General features: G+C 38.8%; 2 protein-coding genes across 5 annotated transcripts; both read left to right on the forward strand.

The window, feature by feature from the left end:
- The first annotated feature begins 6,798 nt into the window (after nt 1-6,798).
- LOC121694687 (hepatitis A virus cellular receptor 1 homolog) lies at nt 6,799-8,491 on the forward strand. 2 transcript variants are annotated; one of them, XM_042074966.1, is made up of 6 exons: nt 6,799-6,882; nt 7,159-7,494; nt 7,575-7,616; nt 7,751-7,812; nt 7,896-7,980; nt 8,092-8,491. In XM_042074966.1, exons 1-6 carry the CDS (start codon nt 6,831-6,833, stop codon nt 8,136-8,138), a joined length of 624 nt encoding a protein of 207 aa, XP_041930900.1. In that variant the 5' UTR covers nt 6,799-6,830; the 3' UTR covers nt 8,139-8,491. The 2 variants fall into 2 exon arrangements, with proteins under 2 accessions (XP_041930900.1, XP_041930901.1); XM_042074967.1 differs by lacking the exon at nt 7,575-7,616 and having other exon boundaries at nt 8,089-8,491.
- A 745-nt stretch (nt 8,492-9,236) lies between these two features.
- On the forward strand, nt 9,237-11,753 carry tmem216 (transmembrane protein 216). Of its 3 annotated transcripts, XR_006025866.1 has the most exons (7): nt 9,241-9,319; nt 9,888-9,901; nt 10,013-10,106; nt 10,451-10,543; nt 10,635-10,836; nt 10,980-11,093; nt 11,412-11,753. XR_006025866.1 is itself a non-coding variant. In XM_042074971.1 (6 exons), the coding sequence occupies exons 1-6, from the start codon at nt 9,307-9,309 to the stop codon at nt 10,993-10,995; spliced, it is 378 nt and encodes a 125-aa protein (XP_041930905.1). In that variant the 5' UTR covers nt 9,237-9,306; the 3' UTR covers nt 10,996-11,308. The 3 variants fall into 3 exon arrangements, 2 of the variants coding, with proteins under 2 accessions (XP_041930905.1, XP_041930904.1); XM_042074971.1 differs by lacking the exon at nt 11,412-11,753 and having other exon boundaries at nt 9,237-9,319; nt 10,013-10,052; nt 10,980-11,308; XM_042074970.1 differs by lacking the exon at nt 11,412-11,753 and having other exon boundaries at nt 10,980-11,308.
- Nucleotides 11,754-11,842: the final 89 nt, after the last annotated feature.

Raw genomic sequence — 11,842 nt, forward strand, 5'->3', positions numbered from 1 at the left:
ACCAGAGTGCGCATGGACTCTTGTTTATACACAAAACTCCAAGTCCCTAATGGGGAACTGAGAATAAGTACTAACTTCCTGTTAGCCACCAAAGCTATTTTGAGCAGTTGCATCAAGTGATGTGATCTATAGGACTCAATATAGGGTACATTTGATTATGTGTACAATCTGATACAGTCCATAAAAAGCAAAAACAATACATTTAGGTTGACACAAATGAACATTGTCTATGAATCCATAGACATGTGATTCAGTTAAAGAATGTTTGCTGGTTGAAATTATGTTCCAATGTGAAATGGAATAATAACATCTTAATCTTAATGATAATAAAATCCCTTCCCAAGCCTCCAATCTGTGATTGATCTAAATTCCTTAGTAATTTCTAATTTGGCTCTGGATTCAGCCCATAAAATAAAAATAAATAAAATACACAGGAGAATCTAAGAGCCTCCTCAGCTTATTTCCCATGAGAAAAAGGCCTGGCTCTGCCAAGAAGGCAGTTAATCACAGCAGACACTCTCCAAAGTCCCTTTCACCTCTCCTCTTGTGTGGTACACTGGAAAACAAGAGACAGTCTCTGTCCATCATCCTGGGACAGATTAATTGCTAGGTAGGTACATCCCTAGTAGCAACACCAGAGTTCTACCCAACATGTCCAAGCAGATCATGGTGCCACTCATGGGCATGTTTTCTGTGATGCGTTGCTTTATTCCACCTTCTCCTTTGTAGTTTCTGAGATGATCTTTGGCCTGATTTAGAAATAAAGGATAATATTTAATTTTTTGATAATAGGTTATGCATGCCTACACATGAGTACATCTGGGAAAAGTTGTGTATTTCCTTGCTATACAAACACTCTTGTTGACTTACAGCCCACTGTTGAAAACAGCTGTGTTATCTACAAACATTTTTGAAGGTCTTGTTTCAGCTTCTCAAAAATCATCATGTCATTTCAGTCTTGAAAGCTTTAGCAAAGCCTGAAACAATGATTTGTCCTAAAGTGAAAATATAAACAAATGGGTGGTGAAGCTGTGGCGCATGGACTGTGTCTAGCATGAACCTCTGACATCTACTTGCCGACAATTCATGTTATATGTGAGTATTTTAATATGGAGAGCATACTTTGTGAGCAACACATCCCTGAAAATGACAAGTTTGTCTGTGATACTGATTGCCAAAGCTATACACTGACTGGTTGAACATATTATCTGTAGGATTCATACCATACAAACCTTCCAGATTTGTTCCAAATGTGACTGGCTTGAAATATACTGCAAAATTAACTCTAAATATTTGGGATAAACAAAACATATAGAGTATCTAATACTGACTTTCTCACAATAAAGTAAATCAGGCTATAAGAGTTTCTGACATATGTCAAAAATATTCATACACTGCAAAAGGGCCTATTTCAATACTTTTAGCACATGTCACATATTAGCACCATTGAGACCCATACTCTCTGGGAAGGTTCAAAAGCATTGAATTAAATAACAACAGAAAAGTTACAAATGATAGTATTAAAAGGATTTGACTGTGTGTTCTCCAGAGTGTTTTATGTTTTGCTCAGTGGAAAAATATTATTACACTACCACTGTTTCTTGGTATTCAAAGCAGACCTCCAACCTAATGGACTGCATGTCTCCATGGTGTTTCCAAGGAGTTTCAACAAGACGTCCAGAGGGCGTTTTTTTCTCTTAACAAAGCAGAGGATTGTGCAAGCGAGAAGGAATCACATCCCTTGATGTGGGAAGCTTTTTTCTCTTCAGTAGTATTTGGGGCATGAGGCACAGGAAATTGAATGTGAACACAGACGGTTGTACAGAAGTTCACACATAAAAAGAACAAATAAACTTACGGCTATGTAAATGAAACCGACACATTATAAATTAAAATGGACTAATTTCAATGTAATTGATATTTGAGTTTAAATAATTTTACTCCCCCAAAGGAATTCTTATTATTATAATAAGGAGTATAAATATAGGAATATTAGGAATTCTTCTTCTTCTAAAAGGGTAATTGCTAAACTCTTTACATTTGTGTGTATGTGTGTGTGGAGGGGGTAGGTGTGTACATGTGTGTGTGTGTGTGTGTGTGTGTGTGTGTGTGTGTAAGTGTGCACTTATCTGTGTGAAAGAGAACAGTGCATCAGACTTAATTCCATCAGAATTCATGCAACACTACCTGGCTTGATCTTGCAGTAAAGTATTGAAAATATGAGAATGTTAAGCCTTGAAGAACATGTTGGCTTTTCAATCGATGTAGCCATTATAATAAAGGCTTTTTCCAAGTTCCTTCCTCATTTTCACCCTCCTTGGAATGCCTGGATTGCTCTCTTTTTCTTGGAAGGATTGAAAATATGTTGGCAATAGTCTCCTATTTATAGACATAACATTTACATATCAACTCACTAAAAATAGAATTTTTAAATATTTTCAAATTAAAATAATAGGAATGAATAAGTAAAGACGTTATTAAACCTTCCATTACAAGATGCCAAAGCTAGGCCACTCTGATGATGTATAATGGGTTATCATAAAAAAACAGAAAGCTGTTTCTGAGACTCTCTTAAGGTCTGTAATATGACCAGTTTTAGCAACATTTGGCTATTAATGCATCAGAGGGGAAAGATGGGTGGATGTTCCTTTTTTGGATATTTGGAGGTTTGCAAGTAATGATAAACTTAAGAGGCTGGGAAAATTTGGGGTATTAAAAAGGCAGCAGGAACACCACTGAATGATATCTAGTGCACTATGGAATATCATCTCTCACAACTTGAGAGGAGACAAGTTTTAAATAGGAAAATTACTGGAAATCTTAGTCACTTTTAAACGTGATGCTAGCAGGCGAGATGCTAATGGTCTAATCTGATTCAATGATCTATGCTAGGCTGGAGCTAAAAGTGGAATTGCCAGACTCAGAGAACGGCTGGATGAACTGGAGAAAGGTAAAAATCAATTGTTTAACTCAAGGGAAGGTGGAAAATTAGTGTAATTCCCCAAATGGTGGAATATCCATTTAACATTAAATGTATCTTCCTCTACTAATAGATTCCCAAGCTATTATCATTTGATGGCCTTCTGGTGACTCATTGAGTCATCAGTCCACAAAATGGTTATAATCACAAGAGCCAGAGCAGCTGCTAAGAAAAATGAAGAGATACCGTTCATGCATGCCAGGGTTAGCTATAAACACTGTGTATTATTATTATAAATCAGCCATTTGGTTTTGTTTATTGAGAGACAAATTTACAATACGAGAATGATACACCCATGGGTCTGTGTGTATTTGGCTGCCTGTCACCTGAGGTTAGGGCAAATCTCCCAGCAGCTTTCAGCGACTTCCCTGACACACAGGTAATCATAGATTGCACCAAATTTAAATGCCAGACTCCGTCCTCACTGCTGTTGCAGAGTGAAGTGAGTGTAATGTTAAGTCACTGCACCATGAAAGGCCTGTTAAAGGCTGGGTTAAAGATAACCCAATGTTGGGTTGGTCCTTATCTGACTCTACCGCTGGGTTATTTTTGGGTTATTTCTAACCCAGCAGTGTTTAGAGTGCAGTTAAGAGTTCTGAAAAGACGTCTGCAACCCATCAATGCCTTTCTGTTTTGATGAGATAAGATATGGTGAGATGACATGATGTGACACAATAACACGATATGCATTTATTTCCAAACGCTATTGCAAACGGGTGTATTTAGCCTGCTTTGAAAATATAATACCACATCATCTGTCCTCAGTGCTCGTCAAAGACCTATGTGAGGAATGTGAGTTCCCACTGCATGGTAGCCCTAAAGTGTCCTATGTGAGGAATGTGCGTTCCCACTGCATGGTAGCCTCCCTGCTTAGCCCCTGACCTCTGAGGAGATCATTCCTCTTTCCTCCTTTATTTCTCTCAGAGCCTCCACAGCTAAAAGCACCACACCAAAAGCCTAAAAACAGACATCTAGGGACTATGGTCAGATATTTTAATATTAATAGTATAACGTACCTGACTGTGGATAGATAGATTGCCTTCTAATCCAGGATAAGTAAAAAGAAAAAAAAAACACCATGCCGCTTCCCTGTCACCACAGTTTGCCTCTGCGGTCTTCTCTTCCTCCCCCAGCATCCTCTCTCTGTTTGCATTTCTGGACCCCTTGATCTCTGTGGGAACGCACTACAGTGTACATCCAGTTGTGTTCCACATCTATTTCAGGCCTAATTAAAATATCATCAGCATAGGGCTGATGTACATGGTCAGAGGTGGCTCGGCTTTTTTTTTTTAAAGTTAATGAAAAATTGAAGGGACCCATGATGGTGATAAGTGATTTCCTCCTTTCTAATCAATTACTCTTGCCCATACTCTTCTCAGTGTGAACTGAAGACAGACTAAATCTGTTATTAAAGAAGTGAATTTGAAAACTTGGAGTAAAACACACCATATGCTAGAGCTCACGTGGTTGTTATGTATCCAGAACAACAACAACAACAACAATAACAACACACTACAACAACACCTTGTTTCCAATGAGGGCTCAGATGTGGTTGTAAAATTATACAACTCTCATTGTATCTCACAATCTGTCTCGTTCTATCCTGAAAAGGATATTAGCAATTAAAAAATAATTTGAAACAGGTGAGCCAGTGTGGTGAGATGGCGTGATGTTGCCAAAATTATGCAAATGACAACCACAGTGCTCTCTGTACACAGCCCAATCCAAATTTTTAGTAAAGTAAAAATATGTGACATGGAAAAAACATAGATAGATAGATAGATAGATAGATAGATAGATACTTTATGATCCCCAGGGGAAATTCAAGGAACATGGACTTCACTGCTCTGCAATTTGTTTTTTATCATTGACAAAAGGTTCCTTATATGTGCTATATGAAGAGTTGTGCCATTCATAAAGTTTTTCCAATCCCAACATGAGACTAGGGAGAAACCCAGTCCAGATGGGAGTTTGGAGTAGTTTGTTTCCATCCCCAAGTATTAATCTTGCTTCTGACTCTGTTTACATTTGGACATTCTTCCCCTGCAGTAGTGCAATAGGAGAGTGACCCCATGGGAACATGTTGTTGAGTCATTTGTCATCAGCTTTCTTTACAAACATATTGGTGCTCTTGATTACATTGGCAGAGTTTTGTTGCATTTTGTTGCCCATCTGTGCCAATATAGAATGCTGTTCTATTTCACTTAACAAGGAATTAGTCATTTCAGTCTGATACTGACTGGTGTGTTTCTAGTCATCTGGAATTACAGAAAATTGACCCCCTGATATATTTATCTCATTTGGCAGGCCAGAGCCAATTTTCTTTATTGGAATATTTGTAATTGAGACAGCTTCCCCCGGCCCTCCTCTCATATACATATCTTCTTGGGAGCACGTTTTCCCTTTCTCCTCATTCCTCCTACACTCGCCTTTAACCTTCATGGTCAGCTTCCTTAGCTATTCATAGGGACCTTAAGGTCCCTGCTCTTCAAGGGAGACAGAAAAGTCATTAAAGATAATCTTATAAAAGCACACTCAAATTTCCACTGATTCTCCACACAAAGTGCTTTCTATGCAGTGTAAATATACTGTCCAACTGAACTGGCTTGATTTTTCATGAGTGCAAGAAGACACTATTAGTAAAGAGAAAGATCTGGAATGACTGTGTGAGAGCATGAGAGCAAGACATGTTCTTGTTGCAGCTAATGTGGTGACCGTACTGTTAAAAGGTCTACTAACGATCGCCTCAAAAGCTTGATTCACTCCGCAATGTTAACATGTCAAGAGTGAAACAGACATTGTAGATGACTAACCCTCTTGAGTAGGCTGAAAATGGCAACCCGGCAAAACATTTACCTTAAAGCTCCCGCTGAAAGACCTCAGGTACATATACTATTTTGCCATCAGTTTGGAATTTAGAGCAGTGGCCTGCAGATTATAGACAAGCTGATGACTATATTTCTATGTTGGCAGCTGTGTTTCATCTCTGAACAAAAGCACAGAGCAGACCTTGGATAAGGGATGTTCTGAAAGTCAAGGTCAAACAGGAGCAAAGAGTTGTAGAAGGAATGTTTGTAATGATCTTAGTAAGGGTAATTTTCCTTAAAACACTTTTTCTTAGTCTATAAAAGACAGCCAGTTGTCTGATTTTCTTACGTTTTTGCAGGTAATCAGTGGTCACTGTCCTTTGCGTCTTCTTAGCTACAAGGACATGGGTTCAGAGGTCTTACAAAAATGGTCTGTATCAAATGTACACATAAGATTTAAAAACACATGCTACCACTCAAAAAGGAATAAATTGTGACTCAGCTGCTCTCAACAGCATATCTGAGTTTGCTTCTTGTTGAAATTAAGCCATATGGTTTGCATGGGTCAAAAACACTGAATAAGGGCCAATCCTGGAAAGTGATTGTATTTTGACATTGTGCCAAACATGCCTGTATCTGGCTACATTTGTCTTTGTTTAGGAAGTTATTTGGTAGTTGGCAGTTCTATTAGACCTTTTGTACTTTGTAACCCTGATGTATTTCACAGCACTTCAAAATGTTTATATTAATACAGCTTAATTTGGGGAGAAAAAAGCTATATAGGTGCTGGAAATGTATAAAATAGATGGTTTTATATCATGAACTATTTTAAATGACTTTATACATTCAGGAAGCTGCTTTAACAAAATTGAAATGGTTTAATTAAAAATACACTGTGGGGTGAAAATAAACAGAAAAATGTATGTGACAGCAAGGAAGATATTATTGGTCAACATGGGCTGACTTCATCTATCCCAGTTTAGAGCGGAATAAGGAAGTTGGTAAGAATAACTCCGACACTACAGAGTTTTGCAACAGGGACAATGTCTTGTTTCTTTTTAACATGTTTTATCGTTCTTTTAATGTTTTTTGGAGGTAAGGAACTATCTTATTCATTCAATTCTTTCTGTTGTATGTTAGTTAACTTTTGCACACAATGTTGTATTGATAATGTGTTACACTAGGATCAAATCATTAGGAGGAAAAACATAAAGCATCCTAAGGTACATGTATTGTGTCCATCAATGTTTAACAGTTCACTGCTGGTGGTCCAAATGAAGCCGCTATACAACATATTCCAAGTATGCTCCAGAAGATGCATCAGAATGCATCAGAAGAAATCTGATGAAAGATCTCTATTTCTTTCCACAGTACAGTGCGTAACAATAGTTGGACTGGTTGGGGAAACAGTTACACTGTCCTGCATGTACAAGACCAAGATCCACTACACCACAAGCATATGCTGGGGAAGAGGAAAGGTGCCCTGGATAAAATGCTCGGAGACCCTCCTGTCAACCGATGACGAAGGCAGGGTAACATACAGGGAGTCGGAAAGGTATCAGCTCCAAGGAAGAGTCAGAGAGGGGGATGTCTCCCTCAGTATTCAAAATGTCCAAGAAAATGACAGTGGCATCTATGGCTGCCGTGTGGAGTTACCTGGATGGTTCAATGACCTGAAGATCAACATCTATTTGACTGTCCTTAAAGGTAAGACAGATGTGTATGTGTTTGCTTTTGTGATGGGGCACAATTAGTAATATGTTACAATTAACGGTATTTCTCCACAGCACCTGAACCCCCCACCAGTGTCTTCACCACTGAAGCATTTGGTATGTGCTTCAAAGTAGGACTGCGGCCCATTTGAAGGGGTGGCAAGAATACTGTGTGTTCTGTACTTATGAAATAATGGGCTTGACATCAAACTTTACAGGGTAGTAGATAACTGTTAATGTCTGCCCTCCAGATGGAAATCTGGCCATTACAGAGGATTATGAAGAGCCAGTTGTAAACCACGTCCATTCAAAGGTATGACAATAAAAATGAAAAGGTCAGCAAGGAGTACTTGTATGTGAAGAATTTGAACTAAGCTGTGTTATGCCCTATTCCAGGAAAGCACACTGTTCTGGCCACAGAACATAGTAAGAATGGCAGTTGTAATCATCATGACGGTTGCAACACCAGTCTTTATTTATGGTCTGTATCCTGCATATCATTTACTTACAGCTACGACACGTTGTTTTACAGCAGAACGGCAAGCTGATGATGTGACCCACTTTTTCTTGTAACTTCATTTTGTCCCAGCAGGCCTGACAAGCCTCCTGAAGAAGAAATTCCATGAAGGGACAGCTTAAACCTCACCAAGACATCTCTATAACTTATACTGACATATTGTCAGCTGAAAGTAAAATGCTGCAATTGAAAATGCTGTCCAAATTGTGCCCATTTATGGAAATATCTGTACATATCATGGAGCAGTAGGCCCACAGATTGACAACCAATAGAGTACATGGTGATATAAACAGAAAATAGCACAGTGCAATCCAGTGCTATCCTTCTTGAATCTAATTGTGAACCACTCATATTAACAACTGACCTGCAATGCTACCACCTTGTGGCTGTAGGATGGCAGTGCCTTTTATTCTTGTATTTTTGTTCAATGTGTCCAATGTGTACTGTCCAAAAATAAAGTGTTTGAGTATATCCATTCCATTCCAAGTTAATATCAAATTATGGAGATAGACAGGCTGATGCATAATAGATAGATAGATAGATAGATAGATAGATAGATAGATAGATAGATTACTTTATTCATCCCCAGAGGGAAATTATGGTGTAACAGTAGTAATTAATAATATCATATATCACACACAAACAACCAAGTAAAAAATAAATACATTTAGGATATGAAGTCTCTGTGTAATTGGTTGTAAACTGTACATTGTCGCTCAGAATATGGTTCTCCTCTCCTAGCACAAAGATGAGTCGTAAATTGTTATAGCAGTGGGCAGAAATGACTTTCTATAACAGTCCTTATTATAGCGAAGTTGAAGCAACCTCCAGATGAAAACCCTCTGTTGTTTGACCAGTAGTTCATGCAGCGGATGTGAGGTGCAAGCCCCATTTAAAGAAAGCAAAGTGGATCTCTGGGTGTTTGTGTCTTTCCAAAAGAAGGAGTCTTTGGTGATAGACCAAATAATAGTGAAGAAGGCATAAGTAGGTTGTAATATTAAATAGTTAATTTTGCTATGACTTAGGCCTAGGCCCTAGGCTACTAGCCTATTGATTATTTTGAAAATGCTCTTGGCATTAGACATTTAGGGCCTACTTTTTTTCATGTTCTGAACGATAAGGTTGCGTGGATACTGTCCAAAAAAAGGTTTATTCCTTACCAAACTAACAGAAGGACTGGAGGAAGCTGGAAGCTGTAGGAAACTGGCAGGGCAGAAGGAGAACTGATGTCACGTCTGGTCCCGCGATACAACATCCACAGTATTGACGCCGTCTCCATGGTATTTCAACATGGCGGGCAGTGGTAAGTCGTATTCACTGTATGTTTAGTAGAAATACGAAGACTTCGTTCAAGCTTTGGATGTAGAAAATGCAGAATAGCTGTACATATAGTTCTTAGATAACTAGTGAATGTGCTGTAGTTTTCAAAAAAATGAACCAGTCTCGAATTGAAAACGGTTATGTTTGCTCATCAAGTGAGATACTGTCACTTCAAAACAGTTTAACTTGACATGTCTACTAGCTTCTAAATCTTGGGTAAATTATTATGAGTAACTTTAACGTTAATGTTAACTTCAAATTGTGTAAATTCCAGCTGGTTCGCTTTCCCTGTACGTTTTTTGAAGCATCATGAATTTTATGTTTGAGAAGTTTGTAACGTTAACGTTACCGCTTTGCAGCACAATATATTGTTGTGCTTCGACGTAACTTAGCCAAGCTAGCAAGCAAGCATGACTGTCTAACGTTAACTGTTGTCTTTTGCTAGATTATCGTCTTAGTGATGATAACAAGTCGTTCGTGTCCAGAACCTCTGCCTGCATTAATTCTTCACCTGTCCTCTTTTGTTGAATAACTGTGTATCTCTTTTGCAGGGAAACATCTAATAGTATCCTTTTACTTTGAAAAAAGAAGGCTTCTGTAGTCTGCCACACTGTACTGAATTTTGTTGGGGGGAAATACTCGGTAGACTGTAGACCCGCCTTAACAATTCTCACAGCTTTCCTCCACACCACTGCAGGTTCTCCTTTACCTCAACAGTTGGTATTTTGCTGTCTTCTTTGTCGCAGAGTGTCTTATGTTTGTGTATAAAGGTATGTTATTCTAGGCATTAGGCTATGACGTGTAGCCTATGGAGAAGCAGCTGGAGCAACAACGGTACTTTACTGTTATTGGTGGCGAACACCACTCGCCTACTGTCCCGCATCACTCCCCACTGTCCCGTGCCACTTGCCCACTATAACAACCCTATCTCTAACCCTAACCCATAGAAAGATGGCAAGTGCCATAGGACAGTAGGCAAATGGCACAAGACAGTAAGTGACTGGGGCAGGACAGTAGGCGTGCCACCAACAACAGTACAGTATGCTCCTACTGCTACTGGATAGATGGGCATTAAGACCTCTTGAGTGTTCTAATGTGTCTCCCCTACATACAGGTGTTATGCTTCCATATCCATCGCCAAATCTCATCCTGGACATTGTGTTGCTTCTTCTCTTTCTTGGTGTAGAAATCCTCAGACTCTTTTATGGTGGGTATATTTGCCAGAAGTGCACACTTATACGATGACGACGGCACTGTCCACACTGGTTAATGCTTTTGTGGCCTTTCTGTGTTTGTAGGCTGGAAGGGGAACCTTTGTGAGCACAAGCTGGCCATGTCAGTGAGTGTGGCTGTGCTGGTGCCATGCACAGCGCTCTGTGTGTACTATCTGCTGCTGCAGACGTTTGTGCTGAGGCTTGAGTTTATACTCAATGCTATTCTTTTGTGCTTTTATGGCTTTGAACTGATTCTCGGGATAATGTGTATCTCAACTTTCTCTTGGTAAGTTGATAAAGTTGATTGATAAAGTTTATTATAAATAAATGCAATCAATGTGGTACACAGAATAGTACAATTTCTATCCAATAATTTGCCCCACATTAGCTTATGCTAATTGGATTTGTCCTTTTCTTTCTATATTTAAGGTCAAGTGTATACTGATAAAGTCCTCTTTGTCTGGAGATAAACAATGTTGAAGAAATCGGCAATGATTGAGATTTGACTGAGCCTTGGATGGCCTAGTCACATGAGAATAAGATGTATGTTGTTTCTATTATGTGTGTTTTTTTGTATAAACTTTATTTAAGAATGTGTCTATATGGCTGTATAACTACAGATAGGGGTATCATGTGTACTGGTTGTACAAAGCTAGTAATTTTATGTTCTTGGTCCTATCAACTTTTGAAAATTTGTACAATGATTTTTGATTCATCTGGAGGTTTGATTGTATTTTTGTAATAAATTGTTAAACATTTTCAGATTTGTTGTTTTGTTTGATAACAAGGGTATGGGAAGGGACACACTCATTGTGGGGTAAAGCAATGTCACTTTGAAATAATGATCTGATTTCTCTCTAGGAGTGATACTATGGGACATTTGTTCCCAATTCCACTTGGACGCTGCATGTGACTCAGGGACAGTTGGGACCAGGGCTCTACTAGTTTGCCATAAGCCTGCTCTGACAATACATTTGAAAGCAGCTGTCTGTTCTATCGGCTTTTTCTCACATCCCTCTCAAACCCGGCGTATCACCTGCTACCACCATCCCTTAGCTTGTTTCAGCTTCTCATTGGTAGCAAAACTTGCTGAAAAAGTAATATTTCTGCAATGTTGCTCAGTTGTTCAATGGTTCTCTCACATAGGCCTATGTCTACTTAAAGCAGGCAGATTTAAAATAAACTTGATGTTTTTTGTATTTAGGTGCAATGTTATTTGGACCTATTTGTATAACTTGAAGTATATGTGTCTACTTATATGTTCTGCAATGGTCCGAAGGGGCAGATGATGG

This window comes from Alosa sapidissima, chromosome 20 (assembly GCF_018492685.1).
Source record: "Alosa sapidissima isolate fAloSap1 chromosome 20, fAloSap1.pri, whole genome shotgun sequence".
In the NCBI taxonomy this organism is placed as follows: domain Eukaryota; kingdom Metazoa; phylum Chordata; class Actinopteri; order Clupeiformes; family Clupeidae; genus Alosa; species Alosa sapidissima.